At 56.5% G+C, this 25,963-nt stretch overlaps 1 protein-coding gene across 1 annotated transcript; it reads right to left on the minus strand.

Moving 5' to 3' along the window:
- Positions 1–86: 86 nt before the first annotated feature.
- On the minus strand, positions 87–5,152 carry LOC117861874 (probable inactive receptor kinase At1g48480). The gene is made up of 3 exons (XM_034745398.2): positions 5,087–5,152; positions 1,137–2,547; positions 87–1,061 (listed from the first exon to the last, which is right to left on the minus strand). Exons 1-3 carry the CDS (start codon positions 5,150–5,152, stop codon positions 403–405), a joined length of 2,136 nt encoding a protein of 711 aa, XP_034601289.1. The 3' UTR covers positions 87–402.
- Positions 5,153–25,963: the final 20,811 nt, after the last annotated feature.

A 25,963-nucleotide genomic window follows, 5' to 3' on the forward strand; every position in this document is an offset into this window, starting at 1 on the left:
CTTAAGTAAAACTTATCAAATTTTGACAAAGTTTATAAAAAATACTAACATCTATAATACCAAACAAATATTATATAAAGCTATATTTCATGGTGAAGTTAATGAAATTGATTTGATGTTTTAGTTTGACTTAGGTCAAAACTAAAATATCATGCATTTTGAAATTAGCTTGAGGGAGCACTTCAGCTCTCAAACTTATTGAATTTCGAATGAGCAACTTTATTGCATTTGAGTAATGCTTAATGAAATAGAGGAAACGAATGTCACAAGAAACAGTTGTGCATGAACTTATGCCACTGCAGAATCCGCAGCCAAAAAACATGGAACATGAACAAATAAAGTCTAAGCAGAGATGGCTTCGCTTCAAATGAAAAGTAGCTTGGGACGATGCCGGGTGATCGGTCACGCCGACACGCTCCGGCTGCCGTCGGTGCTGCTGAAGTCGGCTTTCCGGCACGCGTTCTCGACGATGCTCTCGATCCTCGCCTCCACCTCCGCCATGGACAGGCGCCGGTCGGGATGTTGCTCCGTGCAGTCCATGCCGAGCTGCAGCAGCCGCAGCATCTCCTCCTCCACGCGCGGCTCGTTGGCGATGGCGGCGTCGAACACCTCCGACGTCCACTCCTCCTGCACCACCGACCGCACCCACCGCGGCAGGTCCACGCCGCCGTTTCTGCCGCCGCCGGCGAGTATGGGTGCAGCGGCGCGCCCGGGAGCGCGGCCGCTCAGCAGCTCCAGCACCACCACTCCGAAGCTGTACACGTCCGCGCTCTGCGCCGGCGCGGCGCGCGCGCCGGCCAGCAGCACCTCCGGGGCGTGGTACCCAGCGTCCCGGCGTGGCTGCTCCGCGGCGGCGGCGCCCGCGAGCTGCGCAACGCCGTAGTCGGAGACGTAGGCGCCGTCGCGCGCGGCGGTGACGACGATGTTGGACGACTTGATGCTGCCGTGCGCCGACTCGGCCCCGCCGCCGCGGTGGATGAACGCTACGCCGCGCGCCGCCGCCAGCGCGATGCGCGCCCGCGCCGTGAAGTCCAGCCGCGCCCGGCCCTCCGCGCCGCCGTCTGCGAGGCAACAATAGCAATCTGAACACGCCTGTCTAACTAGGTGGCATGGGAAGTTGATGGCCGGTAACGAACCGTGGAGCAGGGCGGCGAGGCTGCCGGCGCCGACGAAGTCGTAGACGAGGAGCTTCTCCTCCTTGCCGTAGAAGTAGGCGCGGAGGCGGGGCAGGTTGTCGTGGCGGAGGGCGCCGATCGTCGCCGCCTTGTCCTGGAACTCGCGCTCGGAGAGGCGCACCTCGCGGAGGCGCTTGACGGCGAGGACGGGCTCGCCGCCGTCGAGCGTGGCGCGGTACGTGGTGCCGAAGGCGCCCTTGCCGAGCACCTCGGCCGACGCCCGCAGCAGCGTCTCCAGGTCGTACGGCCTCTCCGGCGCGCTCCCCAGGAACACCAGCTTCTTGCCCTCGCCGACCATTGCCGGCGCGAGCGGCGGGGCGTGCGACTGCTTCACGGCGGCGTCCCTGTCCGTCCTCGCCACTGTCACCGTTATAGGCGCGGTGCCCGCGTGCACGTTGGCGGCGGCGGCGGCACCCGCGGGCCTCCCGGCCGGCGCCCGACGCCGGCGGAGGAAGGCGACGAGCCCCATGACGAGCAGGAGGAGGAGCGCGGCGCCGACGGTGATGCCGACGATCGCCCAACGGGATAGTTTCCTCTTCCTGTCACCCGACGGCGGTGGCGCGCACGCGGAGAGGGGGCCGTCACAGAGCCCCGTGCCGAGGAACGCGGTCGCCGGCATCCTGGCGAGCGACGCCGGCACGGGGCCGGCGAGCCGCGCGTTGAACGACACGTTGAACCGCGAGAGACCGGGGAGGTATAGCCCCGCAGGGAGCTCGCCGGCGAGGTCGTTGCCCTCGAGGAAGAGCGTGCCCAGCTGGTTGAGCCGGTTGAACTCCTGCGATACGCCGCCGGTGAGTCCGTTCAGGGCGAGGTCGACGTGCTTGAGCACCGCCAGCGAGAAGAGGCCCTCCGGCACGGCGCCGGCGAAGCGGTTGTTCCTCAGGGACAGCACCCTCAGCTCGCCGCAGCTGCCGACGTCGGCGGGGATCTGCCCCGAGATGGCGTTGTGCCGGAGCGACAGCTTCCGTAGCGCGGTGAGGTTCCCGACCGTGCCGGGCGGGATCGTCCCGGAGAGCCGCTTCCCGGGGAGCCGGAGCTCCACGACACGGTCCCCGCCCTGGGAGTGGGCGGCGCACGCGACGCCGCGCCACCCGCACGGCGACGCCGCCGCGGGGTCCCACGGGAGGAGGCGGCCGCGATCCAGCGCGTCCCGCAGCGCCAGCAGCGCCGTGCGGTCCCTCGCCAGGTCCTGCGCCACGCAGCGCCCAGGCACCGCGGCGGCGAGCAGCGCGGCCACCACCACGAGCGTGACCGCCGCCGCGCGGGCACCGCCGATCGACCGCCGCTGCCGCGCCATTGCCGGCGCCGCTGCAAGGTCCGCGGCTTCCAGGCTAGGGACTGGGAACTTAGAATCCACGATGCTAAAGCTAAACTAATTAAGCACACGGCAACAATGAGAGGGCGGACGGAGCTTTGGAGGCAGCCTCGCGTTCATCGACAGCGGCGGAGGAATCGGTGGCGGGGAGGTTTAAGCATGGCGGGAAATGACAGAAGCCTTTTATAGTCCTCTGGTTGTCATCATTCAGCAAATCGAGCCGTTGGATTTATCTCTGCGTGTGAGAGATGAAGCTGATGAGCTCGTCCAGCTGCGCCGATGCAGATCAGCGGCACAGCTCGGATTAACACTGCTAGTTAACTCGATTACAAAAACTAAAGCACGGTGGCCATGGAGGGCAGATTAGGAGTACTGTAGTATATAGTATAATGTGGTGCTGCCAGAACTGGCAACTCTGGATGTAGTGACACTCCTAATCGAGGTTCCTCGAGCTCGACGTGGATCGGGGTGAACGAGAGTGATGATGAGACGAGGTGAAAGAACTGAGGTGTGGCGTTTTGGATGGGAGCGGGCCGGCGCGGCGGCGAGGAACGCGCCGACGGGGGAGGCCTTGTTTTCTCCTCCTGGTCCTCCAGGTTGGTGCTGTTGTGATCCCGCTACATGCTCATCTCTTTTCTCTGTTTCATGCTGCGCACGCAAGCATCCCACAGCATGAATATTTCTGTGGGAAATTGTATCCATACTCTTTAAATTATTTATTTAGGTTCGAAACGTCCGAATTGCATGAAAAAAAATAATGAAACTAGCTTTTGTGCTACTCCCTCTCCGACTTTAAACGTAAGTCTTTAGTCTTCTCGGCTACTTTTCTCAAAATGTACAAACTTGATATTGTACATTCACACATTGACACCGCGTATATTGACGGGCTTAGGAAATAGGATAGTCCACCTGTTTCTCTGAAAGGAAACAAAGACAAATTAGTAGCTTTCACACATCCTTATGCTGGAGTGGGCTCAATTTCAGTGGACCGATGGAACATGCATACAGGCCCATTAATGAATTCAATGGGAGACTAGAAAACTTGATGATGGACCTTACGGACTTCATTCGTTCTTGGCCCATAATCAACTGAAATGTTATTCTTTTTCTGAACTTGGAATGCTTTTATTTTTTTATTAGTAGAAGTAGTAGCTAAGCAACGGTAAAATGTTTAACCCTTGCATTGTGTAATAATATTTTTATAGTTTGTTCAATCAAATTTTTTACTAATTATTTGTATGAGAGCATCGTGAGTCACTAAGCGCTTCGCAAAGGAATAATACGAAGAACATAGGGATTTAGATAGATTCAGACTGTTGGGAGGTGTAACACCCTATATCTTGGGGAATTATATTGCTCTGTTAGCCTTGATAGGAGACAAACAGTACAGTGCCATCTTAGACAGAGTTTATGGGAAGGAAAGCAATTATTCAGCGGTGAAAGAGAGCTGCCCCCGCGTCGCTCCCCCCGCGAGCGACACAGGCGGCGCCCGAGCCGCCGCTGCCAACCCCCCTCCACCGCCTCTTGTCCTCACCTCGCTGCCACAGGAGGGGGCTGCCGAAGCCCGTCCGGCTCTCGAGGATGGCGGCGGCGGGGCAGACCGGCTGGTTTCGGGTTTCGTGCGTCGGGTAGGGCGGTGCAAAAGATCTTGGCCGGCGGCACGCCGGAGCGGCGGCGGCCCAGATCCGGCCCTACCATGGGCGGATCAGGCCTCCCCGCACTCGGATCCGCCGCCCACGACCCACCCCGGTAAGTGGCCGCGCGAAGGTGGCGACGGCCCAATTCAAGACGGCGGGAGCTCCTGTCAATGACGGCGCGGCGGCGGGATGGCGGCCGCCCTAGGAGCGGTGCTGCGGATGGTAGGATGACGGCCGCCCTGGGCACGGTGCTACGGCAGAGGACGAAGACAGTGGGTGGGGTGCGTGCTGGGTATGGCGGTGCTGCGATAGGCTACGGCGCGGCTCACGGAGGCCGGCTGCGCAGGGGAAGGAAGGGACCGGCTAGCGATGGCAGACAGAGGGCAGCCGGTTCGGCGTGTGGCTGCGCGATATCAGCCAAGTGGGGAGAGCGACAAGCCGGGACACGGCAACTTCTGTGACTTCAATGGTGGCAGCGTGGTGCCGCGGTCAGGGTGGCCTGTGCAAGGTGTGCCAGCAACGCCATGGAGGCACGGGAAGGACACCTGGCACATGGGTGTGCTGGCAGCACCCAGGTGGGGCTGCGGGCGTTGTCGGGACACCTCTCCTCGGTTTGAGGAGTTGCGGAGGCGGCGTCGGGAGAGAAAGGCGGCTGAGCTTTGGTTGGGGCTCGCGCGACGTGGAGGAGGCTGCAAGGTGTGGGGGCTCCAGTGTGTGGCATGGAGACGCGACGGCAGGAAAGAGAAGGTGGAGGCACAGCGGCGTGATGTATGGATGTGCAGCGGCGACGCTGCCCCAGATGGGCTGTCTGACTGTGGTTGGGAATGCCGAACCGTGAACATGCAGTGAGGGTTGGGATGCTCCGGGCGAAAGCCCTCACCGGCGTTTGCTAGTGGAGATGACGACGGTGCCCTAGGGCGTCGTTCTCCCCATTGGGGGCATCATGTCTGAGCTACAACCTTGCTGCACGGGATCCTCTGGGTGAAAACCCCATCCAGACCCTGGACGAGCGACGACGGCGCCATTGGCGTCGTGCCCTCCTTGGAGGCGTCGTCTCTAGAGACCCATCTAGGTTCGTGATATTGCTGGTCCATTGGTCATGGGTGGCCGCAGCTGGTGGCGGCATTCCCGCCGCATGGAAAGATGGATGGGTGTTGCCAAGGTCATGTGGAGGCGATCGCAGGTATGGCAGTGGTCAGGGGTTGTCGCATGATTGTCGGGTTGGCTGCTTGCAGCGGACCGCGGTGGCTGGCGTTGCTTGGCAACGGTCAGAGCGGCGTGGGACTGCGTCGGAAGACGGCACTTGCGGCAATAGCATTGTGGGACAACTAGGCTTGCAGCGGACTACGGCGGGTTGATCAGCTTGGCTGGGATAACCGATGCGGTACATCGTCGAAAGGTGGCGCAAGCGACTTCTCTGGCTTGCTGACTTGATGACGGAGGTTTTTGCGTGGGTGAAGCAGCGAGGTGAAGTCGATCTGCGGCAGCGGCTTGGTTGATCGATGGAGATCTGGTGGAGTGGGGCAGCATTGCTCACCACTCTAACGGCGATAAAAGAAACGGATTTGTGACGTGGAGTACCATGGCGGGCGAGGCAAGGCCCCAGTGCGTGGTGTTTCTTCAAGGCGACGTGAGCGAGGTGGAGTCCAACGACGGATGTGGTGAGGCCCCCGCGCGTTGTGTTATCATGGTGGCGACTGCGAGGCAGCTTGTGAGAGGTCCAGATTTGGTGGTATCACTCCGTCAGGTGGAGCATGGTGTTGCAGTAGCACTACGGCGGCGGGTCCCGCATGGCGATGGTCTTCTCGGTGCAGTGCAGTCTGCTCCTATCGGTTTCCTGTCGACACAGGGCCACGCCTGGAGGTTTCGGCAATTATATGAGCGTGAATGTTGGTGGGTGCCGCCGTGGTGAGTGGAGTGAGGAGGCCGCGTTGATGTCCCAATCCAACCGGTCGGGTGTGCGTCTTTGAGTTGAGTGGTGACCCGCATTGATGCCCCAATTCAACCGAGCGAGTCTTTTTATTTTTTTCTTTTCCTTTTCCTGCCTATGACCTCGCTGGGCTATAGTCTTATATTTTCTACTATATCAATGAAACACACATTATCTTTATCTTGTGCGTCGTTCTTCCGAAAAAAAGTTTATGGGAAGTGGAAAAGTCCCTCCTTGATCTTGGCCTTTACCTTATATACTACACTAGGATCGGCCCAGAAGAGATAATAGCTAAAAATAATAAACTCTTGTAGCCGGGGGTGTGCCCGCCTTGATGCGCCCGTTCCAAGGATGTCGGGAGCCTGTGACACTATTCCTCACCTCCATGAGTGCGCCTTGGATCCTCAAGCCACATGCCACAGCGGTCACCCGACCAATGAGCGTAGTTAAGATGTACAACACGTGTGCTATGTCAAGCTCCATGATGGCAAGGACCCAGTTGCTAGGTGGGGGCGCAAGCCGCTCTCCCCTTCCCCCAACAATTAACGGATTGCCCTATGCTCCTTGTCTGGCTCCACCCCCTTCGTTCGTGACAGGCATGCGACAGTGGAGACGGGATAGTCGAGCTGACTCGAACCCAAGTGTATTTAGGAGAGCAATGCATCCTTTCCTTTCTGTATCCCGTTCATTATCCGTCTTTTACCCGTCGCATCTCTTTACCTCAACTAAAATGCTACTACCTATACTAATCTTCCTGGGATCGGCGCCATTTCGGGCGCGGTAGCACTGTTCGCGGGCTCCGCAGGTTACTAAAAAACAGATAAAACTCAACAGACTCTCTGCTATACTCGTGTTGTGCCCCCTGCTCTTCCCCTGCATGGCGCGTGTGTGCGTGCGAGGCAAAGAACGACGCGTCGACGCCCCTGCCCACTGCGTGCGCCCACCAATGCAACGCGAGCGACCCAGAGCTGGTGGGTCCCATGTGTTACATTTTATATTTTGTTTCTTCAAATAAAATGCTATCTAATGGTTCTTAATTTCTTTTTATCAAGTGTCATTGTATGTGATATTCTAGCAACCTTTTCAATTTTGTTTCCTTGAATAAATATAATTTTGCAAAATTATTCTAATTATTATAACCAATTTTGCTTTTTATTTCTTCTATCCCAACCATGCATCAATGCAACATATGTTAAACATCTAAAAACCTGTGAATTCATAGTTAAGAAAATTATTATACAACAATCGAAAAAACGGTACGACGTAAAGGAAGCTAAGAGCGTGCTTGGATGTCTTGCCGCACCTTGCTTTGCTTGGCTAGGCAAGAAAGTAACGGTTGGTTTTTTTTAGCAATGACTCCTCGAAGTTTGCTTGCCGTTGCTGGAGAGCGTTTTCCGCTCGCCTGGGCTGGCAACGCAAGGCTTGCTCCTGCGAGCGAGCCGAGGCAAGCCTAGGAACAAGCGCGCCCTAATTTATTATGCAACTAGATTCAAATATCATCAATTATTTTTATTTATTTCTTGATTTAATTGGACATATTAATTTAATGGCACTTTTAACATAGGTTAATAGTTTTTATAGAGGCGTGCATGGCGCCCCATTCTGACCAGTACATATACTAAAGCTCCTAGGTTCAGAGTTCCCTCATGAATCCTGCCCCAAAACTTCTAGGTTTGGAGCTCCCCTATGAATCCTGGTGCCACGTGGGACTCACGTATTGTTCAGGTGGGATCCATGTGGAACCCATACAATATTTATGTGGCACCCACACCCATTCAGGTGGGACCCACTATTCAAGTGGACCCATGTATTCTTCAGTATTGGAGCTCCCTCAAGAATCCCAGCCCCACGTGGGACCCACGTATTGTTCAGATGGGATCCATGTGGGATCCACACAATATTTATGTGGGACCCACACACATTTAGGTGGGACCCATGTATTTTTCATTGGAGCCCACACATTGTTGGTGGGACCCACTATACTATTGAGTGGGTCCTCCGATAATTTTTTAAAAAAAATTACTGGTGGCAATTTTTTCTATTATTTGCCGTTATATTGTATGGAAAGTATAAAATATATTTAACTTTTTCTTATGTATGGAAATAATAACTAAACTTTGTATACTATGTTTCATGTGTGGTAGCAATACTATTTTTCGACTTTGCTTTCAATTCATAAACTCAAAAAATATGATTGAATTATTCATTCATTGCTAATTTTATCTTTTATCTTTATGAAAACTAAGAATCAGTGTAACATAGCAGATCAATCCGTCAGCTATTTATACTAACACCCAAAAGAAAAATGAATTCCTAAATAAAAAAGGTTATACAGTGCTCAGATGATCATTATGATAGAAAAAAATGTTTGAATTTAATTTTGGATACAATCAATTTGATTTTAGATTATGTTTTATTCTTTTTATTTGGTTCAATGCATCAATGCGATGCTACTTTGAGTATAGTGAAATAATAAATCTGCATTTCATCATTATTTTATATTAACATCTTTCGTATAGGCGCGCGCCAACCTAAATAGTCCTTTCTAGTTTCTACTCATCGCTTTCCTCGTGTCCTCGTGTCCTCGCTGCCCGTCACCCGATCAGCTTGATGCAGCCTCGCCTGCCATTCTGCTTCTGTCGTTGTTGAGATTAGCGGATCAAGACTACGGCAAGTAAATTTCTTTTATGCGCGTAAGGCTTCGGATGGTGGCGCGAGAGGACATGGGGTTAGACTGGTTTGGGCAGAAATAGCCCTACGTCAAGTATGAGGAGCGGCTCGTGTTACTCACGCGAGGTCTGTAGTAGGGGTTACAAACGGGCGAGAGAGGGAGCTGGTCCCAAGTCTCTTGGGTGTGCACTGATGCTCGTGAGGAGAGGGTGTGGGTTCTGTTGGCTTGAGAGTCCTCCTGGTCTCGGGGCCCCTAGTCCTCCTTTTATAGCGTAAGGAGAACACAAGAGTTACAGGCGAGCCAGGCCTTTGGAGAAGTAAAAGAGATAAGCTAAGTAAAGTAAAAAATAGCGAAAAGTACCGAGTCCCTAGGTCGCCGCCTTTCTCTTCGGTCTTCGTCTCTCGTCAGCGTGGCCACCGGAAGGGGGCGGCTACCGTCGGATCCTGTCGGCGATCCTCCAGTCGACCGTCGTTGCCAGGCATGATGATGGTGTTCGGCCGCCGCAACTGTGCTTGTCGTGGGGGACGGCTGACCCCTGTAGTCCTGCGTACCATCCGTGGAGCACGAACGTCATGTCTCTGTCGCAGGACTGAGCGCGAAAACGGCAGTGCTCCCTCCTGAGCCGGGGGACGCATGTAATGAGTGCCCTACGGCGCACAAGGGAGGCCGCGGCCGCTATAGCCTGTGCGGTCGTTGCTACAGTGTCCCGCCCGAGTACTTGTGGCGGGTCACGTCGAGGAGCGCGGGCGCCTTTCTGCACGCCAGAGCCGTGGCGCATTTATGGCGAGATTGGTGGGGGCCCACGAGATCCGCACCCTCGTCTATTTGTCTGCGCCCGAGGCGGATCCTCGTCTTGTGGGCCTAGATGAGTCTGACACCCTACGCCCGGGGTCGGGCGAGGCGGAGCCTGGTGGCGAGGGGTCGGGCGCATCCGACCCTAGGACTGTGGGTCGGGCGAGGCGGAGTTTTGCCAGTGAGGGGTCGGGCGTGTCCGACCCTGGGACCTTGGGTTGGGCGAGGCGGAGTGGTATGCTCCTCGCCCATGCCGGATCGGCGGGGTTCGCTATTACCGCAGGTGGGCCCGGGCCTTTATGATTGTTGTTTAAGGGGTATAGGGAGGTCATTAATATTTCCCCCCAACAGTAGCTCCCGAGCCTTTGGTGGAGCAAAGGTGCTCCTCCAGAGGCTACTTTCACCGTTCGTCGGGGATCCTTGTTCGTCCTGCAAGCCGCAGTTGATCAGGGATAGGGAGTGTCATTTGTTCGGCTTGGTCGGGGAGTTTGGTCAGGCGGGGTGTCCTGTGGATGGCTTGGTGCGGGAGGATTCCCTATTGTTTTGTAGGGCACTCCCACCTCGAGACCCCACATCGCGACCACACGTGTGGTCATTGGTTGCGATGCTAGCCCCCGAGCCCCCGCGCATTGCAGGAGACTGGTCGGGAGGCTAGATCGACTTTTGATCGTTACCCCTCAAGCGTCCGTTCGCTGAGACGGAGGGGGTGAGCCGTGCCACGCTATCCTTGCTGAACGAACCGTGGTGCTCGTCGAGCTACGAACGGGTCGGTTCGAGTGGGGTCCCGGTCCCCGTTCGGGGGGGGGGGGGGGTCCGGCTCGGGCCAAGCTGGTGGCGTACCCCAGATTCCGACCAGCCAGTTCATATAGTTCCCGAGTCCATTCGATCGGATCCGGGGGCTCGTTGCCTTTCTTCGGGGAAAAACCATGAACTTTGATGCCAGTCCGGACTCGAACGTGAGGTTGGGACGCCCTAGGTGTCGCTTGCCCGGGTGATGGCCGCTAGCGGACCCGTCCCTTCTCACCCCTCGCTCGGGGGAGTCCTGGGGCGGTTGTCAAACCTGTAGTGGGCCAGCCTTCGAACCCCTGGATCGTAATGGGCCGTAAGGGCGTTTTCAGCCCCGTATCCCTTTTTTATCTGTTGGTGGACCCTGGGCCGGACGTGGAGGAGGTCGCGCGCATGCATTTTTTGGGAGGCGAAGTAGTGGAGGGTGCTGGCCCACGAAACGAGGGAGGTGGAGATGTTCCCTGCAGCAGATCATGCGCACAGTTTCCCGAAAAGGTGGGGGTGACGGCCTTCACCCTTGTCCCGGCTGGTCTCGACCCCAATGCGTGGGGTGGGCCGACCCTGCGCTGGAGGTCCCGTGAGGACCCGCAGAGGCCCCTCTTCGTGCTGGACGATGCCGAGGAGTGGGGTATGTGGAAGGCGGTCCAGGGCAGGCTTGCAAATGTCCGCGTTGCCCTGTCTTCCGCGATGGGGGAGCTGGATGGCATTGTCATCCCTGGTGGCCAGGTATGGTGCTCTCCTTGGTGGTTATTTTCCTCCCGTTTCTCCGTCTCTCCCGACAGTTCCTGAACGTAAATTGTTTTGTAGGCCCTCCAGGAATGCAGTTGGGGGAAGTCCAAGTTCCTCCATTGTGAACGGGGGCTCTGGGATTGTTTCTCCGCAGAGAGGCAACGGACCGGGGAGCTAATCGGGTAGCTCGCCGCTGCCCAGCAAATCATCACCGACCTGCGCACACGCGAGCTGGAGGCGCGGGAGGGCGCGCGGCGGGTGGAGGATAAGTTCCAGGCCATCATCGAGAAGACTCACCTCGATCTCGAGGAGTTCCAGGCCATTACCGAGAAGCCCGCCATGATGCCGAGGAGCTCGCACGGTTGAAGGGGGACCATGAGGCCCTTCAGAAAACCGTCAATCGTATTCGGCACGAGCGGCATAAGGCTTGGCAGGAGCGCGACTTCGAGGCGAGCCGGAAGGCTGAGGCCGAGAAGATGGCGGCCGACCTTGGAGAGGAGGTCAGTCGGCTCCATGTGCAGGTGCAGGGGCTTCAGACTGCCGTGTCCCAGGGGCTCGACCGGGAGCGTCAGCTGAAGGCTCAATCTGAGGGTAAGGCTCTTCTCGTTCTTTTGTTTTTACAGCGTTGCGGTGGTTTCTGACTTGGCGGACTTTTCTGGACGGGCCTCACAGACGACCTCGCTCGGCTGAGAGAGGTCCTCGATGCGGAGCACACCGAGCACGGCAACCTGCGGGACGCGATCCACACCGTTTGTGACGGCCTCGGTGTGGTCCAGGGGGAGGGGACGAGCTCGTTGGCGGCTCGTGTCCTTGGGGCGTACCGGCGGGCCTGTGAGATCGCTCAGGAGGCGCTCCACGTCAGTGTGAGGCGGGCTTTCGGCGTCTTCAGCTCCCACTACTCCGGCATCAACTTCGCTGGGATGAGCGGGGGGTACGCCTCCGGCTACTCCAAGGCCGAGCTGGACGAGATCGATGCGTCGGTGCTCAACCCAACGGAGGCCTTGGCGAAGCTTCTGGATGATGAGGCCGTCTTGCTGGAGGACCCAGGGACAAGTTAGCTGTATTGGGCTTAGATGCGCAAGAATGTGTAAATATGTTAGTTAGTTTTGAACTTGCTTTTGTGATGGCCGTAGAGGCCTTTTCTATAATTTGTCAAAAAAAGTTTTCGATCCTCTTTCTGTTTTTTGGGTTTGGAAAGATTAGAGTGCGGGCCGGACGCGTCAGTAAGCACCGATGAGCGAAGGCATCGTAGCCGCTGGGGCGTAGGTTTTTCGCAGTCCGATCAGTCTTGCCTGAGCGTCGTTCGCGCATTCTTTCCTTTTCATGCCCAAACGTTTAGGAAGAGGGTCAGTTCGGAAAAATGGTGTTTTGAGAAGACGCCAAGTGACTTGGGCCGGAGCCCTTGATAGCCCCCGAGGGATATACGACCTTGGGGCAGAGCCAGGGTCAGATATCCCTAAGCTCAGGACGAAACTCAAACGGAATCGACTCAAAACTACCCTTTTCCGTGAATTAAAAGGTGACAGAAGTATGTATGTACAAACTTGGAAACAATAACTAGGGGTAGAAACATCTTAGTTGCTCTATGTTCCAAGCGTTGGTGAAGATCTGCCCGTCGGGGGTCGCCAGCTTGTACGTGTCTGGCCGCAGTACTTGCGCGACGATGAAGGGGCCTTCCCACGGAGGCATCAGCTTGTGCCGGCCTGTGTTGTCTTGGACGAGGTGAAGCACCAGGTCACCGATGTTGAAGGCTCGGCCTCGTACCTTGCGGCTGTGGTACCGTCGTAAGGCCTGCTGGTACTTGGCTGAGTGCAGCAGAGCCACATCGCGCACTTCGTCGAGCTGGTCTTGCGCGTCCTCGAGCGATGCTTGGTTCCCCTGTTCGTCGTACGCCCTGACCCTCGGTGACCTGTACTCCAGGTCGGTAGGGAGGATCGCCTCGGACCTGTAGACCATGAAGAACGGGGTGAAGCTAGTTGCCCTACTAGGGGTCATCCTCAGACTCCATAGGACCACGGGGAGCTCTGCGACCCATTGACCGCCGTACTTTTTGAGGCGGTCGAAAATCCGTAGTTTGAGACCCTGGAGTATCATGCTGTTGGCCCGCTCAACCTGTCCGTTCGTGCGGGGGTGCACCACGGCCGACCAGTCCACTCGGATGTGCTGGTCGTCGCAGAACTTGAGGAACTTCTTCCCAGTGAACTGCGTGCCGTTGTCCGTGATGATGGAGTTGGGGACTCTGAAGCGATGGATGATGTTGGTGAAGAATTGTACCACCTTCTCGGACTTGATCTGCGCGATCGGTCGTGCCTTGATCCACTTGGAGAACTTGTCGACGGCGACAAGCAAGTGGGTGAAGCCCCCGGGCGCCTTCTTGAAGGGCCCGATGAGGTCCAGTCCCTAGACCACGATGGGCCACGTGATCGGGATGGTCTGGAGCGCCTGGGCGGGCAGATGGGTTTGGCGCGTGAAGAATTGGCACCCTTCGCAGGTGCGCACCACGCGGGTGGCATCGGCGACCGCCGTTGACCAGTAGAAGCCTTGTCGGAAGGCGTTTCCGACGTGGGTTCTTGGTGCGGCATGGTGGCCGCAGGCCTCGGCATGGATGTCCTGTATCAACGCCTTTCCCTGCTTGATCGGGATGCAGCACTGGAGGATGCCGGTGTGACTCTGCTTGTATAGCTCCTGGTCGACGATGACGAAGGATTTGGCACGGCATGCAATTCTTCGCGCCTCCGTCTTATCCGTTGGGAGCAACTCGCAGATGAGGTAGTCAAGGTACGGGACTCTCTAGTCAGGCGGAGGGTCAGGCCCCTCTATTGGGTTTGTGTCGATCTCCATGACCTCGGGGTCAGAGGGATCAGCCTCCGGGTCTAGGATAGGTGGCGGCTTGCCGACCTTTCCAGGGTCGGCGCCCGAGTCCGGGACAGATGGTGCGTTGCCGACCTCTCCTAGGTTGGCGCCCGAGTCCGGGACAGGTGGCGCGTCGCCGACCCCTCCCGGCTCCTTGTAACGGATCAAGGGCTTGTCTTGGTCGCTGATGAAGACGCCGTCGGGGACGTGCTTTCTGCCGGATGTCGCCTTTGCCAGCTCGTCCGCTGCTTCGTTGAAACGTCTTGCGATGTGGTTGTGTTCCAGACCGTCGAACTTGTCTTCGAGCTTGCGGACTTCATTGCAGTACGCCGCCATCTTGGGGTCGTGACAGCTCCACTCCTTCATGACTTGCTCGACGACTAGCTGAGAGTTGCCCCGTGTGTCCAGCCGCCGGATGAATAGTTCGATGGCGATGCGAAGCCCATTGAGAAGAGCCTCGTACTCAGCGACATTGTTAGAGGTAGGGAAGTGGAGGCGGATACCTCATGCACACGCCAAGAGGAGAGATGAAGACCAGACCCGCTCCGGCGCGAGCCTTCATCAACGACCCGTCGAAATAAATCGTTCAGTATTCCTGCTTCTCCGGCGATGATGGTGTCTGGATCTCCGTCCACTCTGCAACAAAGTCAGCGAGTACCTGGGACTTGATGACTGTACGGGGGGCATAGGTGATGCCCTGGTCCATAAGCTCGAGCGCCCACTTCGCGATCCGTCCTGTGGCGTCTTGATTCCGGATCACCTCGCCGAGGGGGAACGACGAGACGACTGTCACCAGGTGGGAGGTGAAGTAGTGGCGCAACTTCCTCTTCGTGATGAGGACGACGTAGATGAGCTTCTGGATCTACGGGTAGCGGGCCTTGGACTCGAACAAGACCTCACTGACGAAGTACACCAGGCGCTGCACTTTGAGGGCGTGTCCCTCCTCTTCCCACTCCACCACTAGAGCCACGCTAACCACCTGGGGTGGTCGCTGCGATGTAGAGCAAGAGTGGCTCTCTGTCGGTCGACGGGACCAGGATCGGGGCCTTCGTCAGGAGGTTTTAGAGTCGGTCAAGCGCCTACTGGGCCTCGGCGGTCCACACAAAGCGGTCGGTTTTCTTCAGGAGTCGGTAGAGAGGGAGCCCCCGTTCGCCTAGGCGTGAGATGAAGCGGCTCAGGGCCGCAAGACATCCTGTGACGCGCTGAACTCCCTTTATGTTTTGGATCGGCCCCATATCACTGATAGCCGCTATCTTCTCCGGGTTGGCTTCGATGCCACGCACGGAGACGATGAAGCCAAGCAGCATGCCCCTCAGAACTCCAAAAATGCACTTTTCAGGATTGAGTTTGATGCGCTTGTCTCTCATCCTTTCGAAGGCTAGTTCAAGGTTGGGGATGAGCTGGTCGCCCTTCCTGGACTTGACCACGATGTCGTCTACGTAGGCCTCAACGGTTCGCCCGATGAGGTCCCCGAAACACTTAAGCATACATCGCTGGAACGTAGCCCCCGCGTTTTTGAGGCCGAACGTAATCTTGACGTAGTAGTAGGGCTCGAAAGGGGTGATGAAAGAGGTCGTGAGCTGGTCGGACTCTTTCATCACGATTTGATGGTAGCCGGAATACGCGTCAAGGAAGCTAAGGGTTTCGCACCCTGCGGTTGAGTCGACTATCTGATCTATGCGTGGCAAAGGAAACAGGTCCTTGGGACACACCTAGTTGAGACCTGTATAGTCAACACACATTCTCCATTTCTCATTCTTTTTTCGTACAAGAACAGGATTGGCTAACCACTCGGGGTGGTACACTTCCTTAATGAATCCGGCCGCCAAAAGCTTCTGAAGCTCCTCGCCGATGGCCTTGCGCCTCTCCTCGTCGAAGCGGTGCAATCCTTTTTTCACCGGTTTGGAGCCGGCCTTGATGTTCAAGGAGTGCTCGGCGACTTCCCTCGGGATGCTTGGTATGTCCGAGGGTTTCCACGCGAAAACATCGCTGTTCGCGCGGAGGAAGTCGACGAGCGCGCTTTCCTATTTGGGATATAGGGTAGCGCCTATCCGTACCGTCCTGCCGTCGGTGCTGCTGGGATCTGCCCGAGAGGTATTGCCTGTTTCCCCGGCACGACGCCGTGGAACAGCACCTTGCTGGGGCAGAGGCGGGAGCGGTCGATCCCCATGGCGTCGAGTCTTGGCGTAGAGGATGTTGAGGCTGCTGCCTCCGTCCATGAGCACCTTGGTGAGGCGCGTCGTGCCGACGACGGGGTCGACGACGAGCGGGTAGTGTCCTGGCTGCAGGACGCGCCCCGGGTGGTCGGACCGATCGAAGGTGATGGCGGATCCTGACCAGTCGAGGAAGGCCGGCGTAGCAGGCTCGGCCGCGTAGACCTTGCAGCGCTCCAGCTTCTGGCGGCGCTTGGAGTTGTAAGCCGTCGGGCCACCGAAGATCATGAAGCAGCCGTCCACCTTGGGGAAACCGTCTTCCTTCTCTTCGCCGTCCTTCTTCTCCTCGTCGGGCTTCCATCTCTGGTCACCCTTCGCAAGGTTGCCTACAAAGTACCTCTTCATGAGGTTGCAGTCCTTGTAGGTGTGCTTCACGGGGAACTCGTGGTTCGGGCACGGTCCCTCGAGCAGCTTGTCGAAGAAGCTGGGGGTGCCCTCTAGGGGCGGCTGTCCCCGCTTGCGCTCAATAGCAGCCACGAGGGGAGCCTCGCGCCGTTGCTTGTTCTTCTTCTTCTGCTGACGGTTGGAGGTGCCCTCGTCGGCGTCCTCCTGCCGCTTCGCCTTGCCTTTGGAGCGGTCAAAGATCGCTCCCACGGCCTCTTCACTCGAGGCCAAGCTGGTGGCGATGTTGAGGAGCTCCTCTGTGGTCCGCGGGCCTCGGCGCCCAAGCTCGTGGACGAGGGGCTGGCAGGAGGTTCCTGCTAGGAAAGCCCCTATGACGTCGGCGTCTGCGACGTTGGAGAGCTCGGTGCGCTTCCTGGAGAAGCGTCGGATGTAGTCCCGGAGGGACTCGTCTGACCCCTGGCGGCAGCCCCGGAGGTCCCAGGAATTGCCAGGGCGCATGTACGTGCCCCGGAAGTTTCCCACGAATATCTCCTTCAGGTCGTTCTAGCTGCGGATCTGACCGGAAGGGATATGTTCCAGCCAGGCTCGCGCCAAGTCGGCCAAAAAGAGTGGAAGGTTGCGGATGATGAACAGGTCATCGTCCGCCCCACCGGCCTGACATGCAAGCCGGTAGTCGCTGAGCCATAGCCCGAGGTTTGTCTCCCCGGAGTACTTGGCCACGTTCGTTGGTTGCCTGAAGCGCGGCAGGAACGGCGCGTTCAGGATGCGCGCGGAGAAGGCCCAGGGCCCCGCTAGGTCGGAGCTCGGGCTGCGATCTTCTTTGCTGTCGTAGCGGCCACCACGGTGGACATGGTAGCCGCGGTCCACCCCCTCCTCCCTGTCCGCACGGGAGCGCCTCCGCGCGTCCAGGGTGTCGCGGGCGTCGCGGACGGGACCGACACGCCGGGGAACGGACTGAGCCCTGCCTCCTGCGGGCGGCGGCGTCCGTCGAGCGGGCACGGCCTGGTTCGCCCTAGGAGGAGGCTGGTGAATAGACTCCTCCCGCCTCTCAGGGGGTGCGGTGGGCGCAGCCCTACTGGCGTTTTGCTCGCATCGCCGGGACGCGGAGCTTTCCGCTTGCTGGACGGCGGCGCATTCGAGCAGGTTGCGCACCTCTTGGTGCGCCTGATGCTCCTCGGGCATCGCCGGCTCGGGGAGTCATCGGAGTAGGGCCGCCGCAGCGGCGATGTTCTGGCTGGCGCGAGCGAAGAGCTGAGGGCACTCTTCGTCCGCTCAGATGCGCTGCTGGACGTCGCGCGCCCGTTGTCGGGCCCCGCCTTCGTTGCGGGGGTGCTCGACCTCCTAGCGGGGCGTCGCGCGTGCCTCTGGCTGTCGGGGTCGCACTGGGGCCCTGGCAAGGGCTCCGGTCGTAGCCGCGGCGCGCGGTGGGGGAGTCCTCTGCCTCCCTTTGATGCCGTTATCATTGGACCCCTCGGAGTGCACGTCGGCCACGAAGCACTCGCGCGAGGGGTGGTGGCTCTCGTTGTTGGAGCCGGCGTCGAAAGTCGTCCTCGCCACGCCCACGAGCTCGTTGCTCGCAGGCGGCACGGTCTTGGACCGCGCCAAGAGACGACCATAGGTCACCGCGACATTGCGCATCCCGAAGAGCCGCCCCTCCGAGGGAGGCCCCTCGGCGTGCGCCCGGCCGCTCGCCGCTATTCCGGCGGCGGAGCCGGAGGTTGTGGGACGAGCGGGCAAGACGAGGAGAGGGATCAACTCGATCCCCTCCCCGGTGGCAAGGAAGTACAGACTCCCGAAGCGGATCAGGGAGCCCGGATCGAAGCTGGCATCGTGGTTGGCCATCTGAAGCCGGTGATGTACGTGCAAAGGTCCCCTACCTGACGCGCCAACTGCCGTTATTGAGATTAGCGGATCAAGGCTAAGACTAGTAAATTTCTTTTATGCGCGTAAGGCTTCGGATGGTGGCGTGGGAGACACGGGGTTTAGACTGGTTCGAGCAAGGGAGAGCCCTACGTCCAGTATCGAGAGCTGCTCGTGTTGCCCACGCGGGGTCTGTAGTAGGGGTTACAGGAGGGCGAGAGGGGGAGCTGGTCCTAGGTCCCTTGGGTGTGTACTGATGCTCTAAAGGAGAGTGTGAATGTGTTCTGTTGGCTTGAGAGAGTCCCCCGTCTCAGGGCCCCCGATTCTCCTTTTATAGCGTAAGGAAGCCATCGGGGTTACAAGTGAGACCGGGTGTGAGGAGAAGTAAAAGAGATAAGCTAAGTTAAGTAAAATACAACATAAGGAGAGGGACCAAGTTCCCGGGTCGCCGACCTCCTCCCCGGCCTTCGGCTCCTATCAGCGCGTCCGCCGGAAGAGGATGGCTGCCTTCGGATCCTGTTGATCATCTCCTTGGTGGCCGTTGCCGCCAGGCATGATGATGGTGTTCGGTTGTGGCATCTGTGCCCGTCAGGGGAGGCGGTTGGTCCTGTTATCTTGCTGATGGCCCGTGGGACGCGGAAGTCGCATCTCTGTCACCGGATGCACGGGGCACGAGCACGGGCAGAGCTTCCTCCTTTGCCGGGCGGCGCAGGCCATAAGTACCCTGCGGCGAATCGGGAGAGCCGTGACCACTGTAGCCCGTGCCGTACGGTCGTGCATGAGTACTTGCGACGGGTCGCGTCGGGGGCGCGAGCGCCTTTCTGTGCGCTAGAGCCGCAACGCATTTATGGCGAGGTCGACAGGGGACCCACGAGATCCGCACCCTGATCTTCCACTCTGCGCCCGAGGTGAGTATTTGTCTTGTGGTCCCGGACGAGTCCGACCCCCTGCGTCCTGGGTCGGGCAAGGCGGAGACTTTCGGCGGGGGGTCGGGCGCTCCCGTCCGTAGGCCCGTGGGTCAGGCGAGGCGGAGCGCGACTCTCCCCTCCTGTGTTGGGCTGACGGTAGTCTTTATTACCTTAGGTGGGCCTGGGCCTCTATGATTGTTGTTTTCATGGGCTTTAGGAGGTCGTTAATATTTCCCCCCAACAGGCTGCGATCTTCTTCGCTGTCGTAGCGACCACCACGGTGGACGTGGGCCGTGGTCTGCGCCATCCTCTTTGTCAGCGCGGGAGCGCCTTCGCGCGTCCAGAGTGTCGCGGGCGTCGCGGACGGGACCGACGTGCCGATGGACGGATTGTGCTCCGTCTCCTGCGGGCAGCGGTGTTCGTCGAGCGGGCGCGGCCCGATTCCCACCGGGAGGAGGCTGGTGAACATACTCCCCACGCCTTTCGGGAGGCACGGTGGGCGCTCCCCTGCTGGCATTGTGACCGCATCGTCGGGACGCGGAGCTTTCCGCCTGCTGGACAGCGGCGCACTCGAGCAGGTTGCGCACCTCTTGGTGCGCTTGATGCTCCTCGGGCGTCACCGGCTCAGGGAGTCATTGGAGTAGGGCCGCCGCTGCGGCAATGTTCTGGCTGGCGCGGGCGAAGAGTTGAGGGCGATCCTTGTCCCCGCAGATGCGCCGCTGGACGTCGCGCACCCGTTGACATGCCCCGCCTTTGTTGCGGGGACGCTCGACCACCTAGTGGGGCACCGCGCGTGCCTCCGGCTGACTTGGCACTCTGGGGCCCTGGCGAGGGCCCCGGTTGTGGCTGCGGCGCACGGTGGGGGAGTGCACTACCTTCCTGCGGTCTCATTGTCGTTGGACCCTTCGGAGTGTACATCAGCCATGAAGCACTCTCGCGAGGGGTGGTGGCTCCCGTTGTCGGAGCTGGCGTCGGAGACTGTCCTCGCCACGCCCACGAACTTGTTGTTCGCGGGTGGCATGATCATGGACCGCACCAGGAGACAACCATAGGTCGTCGTGGCATTGTGCAGCCCAAAGGGCCACCCCTTCGAAGGAGGCCCCGTGACACGCGCCCGGCTGCTCACCACCATTTCGGCGGTGGAGCCGGAGATGACGGGGCGAGCGGGCAGGACAAGGAGAGGGATCAGCTCGATTCCCTCCCCCGTGGCGAGGAAGTCCAATCTCCCGAAGCGGACAAGGGAGCCGGGAGCAAAGCTAGCATTGCGGTTGGCCATCTGAAGCCGGTGATGTACGCGCAAATGTCCCCTACTTGGCGTGCCAACTGTCGTTGTCGAGATTAGCGGATAAAGACTACGGCAAGTAAATTTCTTTTATGCGCGTAAGGCTTCGGATGGTGGTGCGAGAGAACATGAGGTTAGACTGGTTCGGGCAGGAATAGCCCTACGTCCAGTATGAGGAGCTGCTCGTGTTACTCATGCGAGGTCTGTAGTAGGGGTTACAAACGGGCGAGAGAGGGAGCTGGTCCCAAGTCTCTTGGGTGTGCACTGATGCTCGTGAGGAGAGGGTGTGGGTTCTGTTGGCTTGAGAGTCCTGCTGTTCTCGAGGCCCCTGTTCCTCCTTTTATAGCGCAAGGAGAACACAGGAGTTACAGGCGAGCCAGGCCTTTGGAGAAGTAAAAGAGATAAGCTAAGTAAAGTAAAAAACAGGGAAAAGTACTGAGTCCCCAGGTCGCCGCCTTTCTCTCCGATCTTCGTCTCTCGTCAGCGTGGCCACCGGAAGGGGGTGGCTGCCGTCGGATCTTGTCGGCAATCCACTGGTCGACCGTCGTTGCCAGGCATGATGATGGTGCTCGGCCGCCGCAACTGTGCTTGTCGTGGGGGACGACTGACCCCTGTAGTCCTGCGTATCGTTCGTGGAGCATGGACGTCGTGTATCTGTCGCCGGACTGAGCGCGAAAATGGGCGGCGCTCCCTCCTGTGCTGGGGGACGCATGTAATGAGTGCCCTATGGCGCACAGGGGAGGCCGCAGCCGCTGTAGCCTGTGCGGTCGTGGCTAAAGTGTCCCGTCCAGGTACTTGTGGCGGGTCACGTCGAGGAGCGCGGGCGCCTTTCTGCGAGCCAGAGCCGCGGCGCATTTATGGCGAGATTGGTGGGGGGCCACGAGATCCGCGCCCTCGTCTGTTGGTCTGCGCCCGAGGCGGATCCTCATCTTGTGGGCCCGGATGAGTCTGACCCCCTATGCCCGGGGTCGGGCGAGGCGGAGCCTTGCGTCGAGGGGTTGGGCGTGTCTGACCCCGGGACCTTGGGTCGAGCGAGGCGGAGTGGTATGCTCCTCACCCATGCTAGGTCGGCAGGGTTCGCTATTACCGCAGGTGGACCCGGGCCTTTATGATTGTTGTTTAAAGGGTATAGGGAGGTCGTTAATATTTCCCCCCAACAGCTCCGGAGGTGTATATTTAAAGATGCTTTTTGCTAAGATCATATCTGTATTGCTTTGCTATCAATACTTAGAATTACAACATATGCATAGTCTAGGTTGCTCAAGATTGGTTACCTCTGCTCTATCTTTTATCTATTTGTGTATGCTAGATTAGATCTGAATCACTCATCAACAAAAGATTCATATTGAAATGATAGTTGAAATAGATCTTGTATTATAAGTTCCACGGATTGATAAACCTTGGGGAAGTACTATGAGGGAAGAGCTATAACTAAACCATACGCTTGTGGTTCATAAATTGGCGCGCTAACTGCCATCAACAACGCCTAAGCCACCTTGCGTGATAGTGCCGAGCCTAGTCAGGCCGGGCCAAATTGAGCTAGGGTTAGGCTAGTGCCGGGCTGCCCATTTGACCATCTATAGTTCTTCCACATAAATGATGCCCATCCACTTTTTTCCTCTACACCTCATTCTCCGCCCGTCTGCTTCTCGCTCCACTTCCGCCGCCATTGTTGCCCATTCAACGTGAACCACCAAGTGTGGGAGGGGATGTCGAGGAAGCACCAGGATGGCGGGTAAGCTCAGCTGGGGGTTAGAGGCGGAGGATGAGTGACGGACGTCGGAACGTGGAGCGGAGGTGAGGATGGCATTGGGCTAGCGGCACGTGAGGAAGGCAATGAGTGGTGAGTCCCTCCCTCGCGAAGAGATAAGGCATAGAGAAAGGAAAAATAGAGTAGAGTGAAGGATCAAAACGGGGACCAGAGGGGGGGAGAATGGGAGCCAATTCAAAAACTCCGCAAGAAACTTGACCTAAGTCCCAAAGTATTCTTTAACCCTCTCTTCTAGCTATTGTCAAGATCACGTAGTCACAGCGGACCTACTAACCTTAGGAATGATGCTAGGAAGACTCAGAAGCAACACGGAAGCAAACTGTCATACCCGGTTTCTGGACAAAACCGAATGCATAGCATATGTGTGCCAGGATCCATTCTCACACATATGTTGACTTCATAAGTGAATACATCAAAGATAGTGTTCAAAAACGTAAATAAAAATGGTAGATAACTTATTACACTCCAAAAGGTAGACATAAAGGTCTTTAATCGTTCACCGATAACTTAACATGCACACACACGGTGAAGCTTCTCCACAGGCTTGACTGGTGAACGCCCACCTAGAACTCCTCAAAGTTGTCGAAGAACTCCGTGTCGTCACAAGCTTCTGAACAGTGTTTGGGCAAAGGTGAGTACACTTATGGTTGGTACTCAGCAAAGGGGGGAAACATGCAAGGCTTAGGACTTGCACTGGAGTTAAGGATATCTTCAAGCCTTCATATGCGGTGCGTGAGGGATCACTGGCTAATTTTTTCACATCAACACAAGATGAGTTCGGGAGCAAAGAAGATCAAGCGAAGATTTGGAAAGTTATCAAGGATCAATCTTATCCCGAAGCTATTGACGTGTCAGACCCACATGCAAGTGAAAAGAAGACTCCAAAACACTTGAGAAGACTTGAAGATGAAGGGATGCGCGAGCGAGCAAAAAGAAGGCCCGAGCCGATCTGCCTGGACCCACCTAGGCCAGTTGGCCTAGGGTGTTCCTTTACCCCTCACCTTCCAATTTCTACCACGGGTCCACTGGACTATAAATACCCCCTTTCTCCAATGAGGATGCAGATTCATTTTGATGCAATCGACGTGAAGCAACAGAGAAGTAGAAGGAGCTTGAAGGACACCACTTCGGAGAGCTGAGGGTCGTGCAATTGTATAGGGTTTAGTGAAGCTAAGCCTAGCCAACGTGGGACCCCTATGATGAAGATCCACGTCAGAGTTTTAGAGCTAGAATCATTAGATCAAGGTAGGATACCGGTGGAGATCTGGCGATGTACAATCATTCATGTTGAAGTAATAGATATGTTCTTGTTCTTAGCGATCTAAATATCTCCTTCTATGGTTTGATGCTCTTTTGGGTTTGCTTGCTTTTCAATCTATGATCGATGATAGATTGCTTAGGATGTTTATGTGGTCATGGTGATTGGATTTGCATGCATGATCTAATGATGCGTATGATATGTTCTTATGATCATGCCCTTAGACTACCTATGCTGATTGAGGGGATCGTGATGGGTTATTCCTTGTGTAAGATGGGGCTTTTCAGGAGCCAAACCAGCGAAGACGGCCAACTATTGGTAAATTTAATGAATGCGAATAGATCCACAAGCGCATGCATACCGTTGTAGCTTTCACCTTAGAGTATTCCAAGGGTATCGAATCCAAGGGAACGTGTGGACACTAACTCCTAGTTTAGTCGATCTAAGGACACACAAAGATAGGTGGCAAGGATAGAGAGGATTTCTAAAGATAGCTCTATAAGTGAGTTAAAGGTCAATCTTTCAGGTAAGAATACTCGTTTCGAGCATCGACTTACCCTGAATTAGTTAGGCACCTTCGGCTAATGGCTCTATGCTATATTCGAATGTGGAGGAATACGAAGGACCAATAGGGTTGTCACCACCTACGGCCTACCTCAACGGCCCGTGGGAAATAAGGCAAATGAAGGATAACCATTAGCCTACACACCACGTCTACGCTACTGATTACTACTACAGTCTAACTATGTTTGACATCCCATAGCGAACGTACAACACTTCGTATATATGGAGTGAGGAACCCACAAGTAAGAGATCTTATCTCACTCAACTATAAGAACTATATAAGAAAGGAATCATGAATACGAACTTACTTCATACAAAAGGAAGCCAGCATCCGTAGAGGTACAAGCTTGGAGAAGGACGCCGATAGACCCAGCGCTTCCCCGAACTACCTCTCACTCTCTCCCTACTCTAAGCACTAGCTAGGTGAGAGACCAAGTTGAAATGTGCCTTGGTCTATTTGTGATTGACTAGATGATTTGAGACTTTACCGGTTGAGTCCATATTCCATATGCGCTTGATTATGCTAACGACTAACCGGAGGTATGAGTGGTGTTGCGGTGTTTGTATAAAATATATCTTGTGTGTTGTGTCTTTTAGCTTATAATGTACAGGTGTAGGATGCGACATGGCGGTCGACGGCATGAGGTGAAGGTCAAGCGAAAGGTCCATGCCGATGTACTAGGGCTGTGAAGGGTGGACATGAGTAGGCTTAGACCGAGGGACCCGAGGAATCCGGGTGGAGCCATGAGCGATGCACATGGTGCACGAAAGAGCAAGAGTACACGGACGGTGATGGAGATGGTGTCGGTCGAGTCAAGCGGGACAGAGGCGAGTCGAGTAGGCAGCCCGGGAGCGGGAGCAAAATACTTGGAGGCGTCGGAGGCTTGGCAGAGGTCGAACACGCGTCGACATTGGTGAGTCACGTCGGGTGCGGTGTGCAAGAGGGATTGACCGGTTTAGCCTTAAAACCGGGGATGAGTCGCACCTGTGGGGTGTGCAAGAGGGTTTGATCGGTTTGGCCTCAAAACCGGGGGATGAGTCCAGTGCGGCTGGACGGCGTTGAGTCAGAGGATGCGTGGCACCATCGCGAAGGTTGCGTCGAGGCGACGCAAAGTCGTGAAGGCGCCGGGTCCGTCCGATGTACGAGGAAAAAGTTGGATGATTTTACTCCTGGGGAGTATTTGAGATGTATGATTCATGTAAGGACATTCTGATCTTTTTCCGGATGTCTATATAAACATGGGAGGGCTGTCGGGGCAGCCACCTCTTTGGGCTAGTTGGGTTGTGGGCTTCTCATTTGTTTGTGAGGGTCTTTGGGTGTGAGAAAGGGAGAGAAGAGTGGATCTTTGATTTAATCTTTTTGCCATCTAACTTTAATTGTGCTTAGAAGTGGCTTGTAACCGAATATGGTGGAGTAATCTAAAGATCAATTTCATGCTATCTTGTTCCATTCTCTTTGAATCTGAAATTTATCTTCTTCGAATTTTTCGGAGGTATTTTTAGGATTTTTTGTTCTTCACATTTGGCTTCAAATTCAGTGAAATTTGTTGGTGAGTTTTGTTGTTAGGATCCTTGTGAGCAACTTTAGTGTGATACTCCATCCCTCACGGATTCGAAGTGAATTTGAAGTTTTCCCCAAAACCATATTCTTGGTAGGGTTTCGGTTTTCTCCAAAGTCCACGATGAATACTTGATCTTTTCGAGATCTTTTCCATGACCCGTTAGCTCTTGTGGTTGTGCATCTACGGCTCAAGTTTTGTTTCAATCCATCGCGTTTTGAGGGAGGACTTTTCGGTTGAAGTTGGAGGCGTTCTTGTGATCTTCGCTCTGTTCTTCTGTTCTTGTTCGTGCAGGAGGCTTCGTCGGGCGGAGCA

Source organism: Setaria viridis, chromosome 6 (genome assembly GCF_005286985.2).
Source record: "Setaria viridis chromosome 6, Setaria_viridis_v4.0, whole genome shotgun sequence".
Taxonomy (NCBI): domain Eukaryota; kingdom Viridiplantae; phylum Streptophyta; class Magnoliopsida; order Poales; family Poaceae; genus Setaria; species Setaria viridis.

Bases quoted from the DNA above. Each gene is read 5' to 3' on its own strand.
- LOC117861874 (XM_034745398.2), bottom strand. From the start codon at position 5,152: ATGGCGCCGTCGTCGCTCGTCCAGGGTCTGGATGGGGTTTTCACCCAG. The intron at 2,548-5,086 runs GTTGTAGCTCAG...GTGCTTAATTAG, and splicing joins AGAGGATCCCGTGCAGCAAG to TTTAGCTTTAGCATCGTGGA. The intron at 1,062-1,136 runs GTTCGTTACCGG...GTTGCCTCGCAG, and splicing joins CCTCGCCGCCCTGCTCCACG to ACGGCGGCGCGGAGGGCCGG.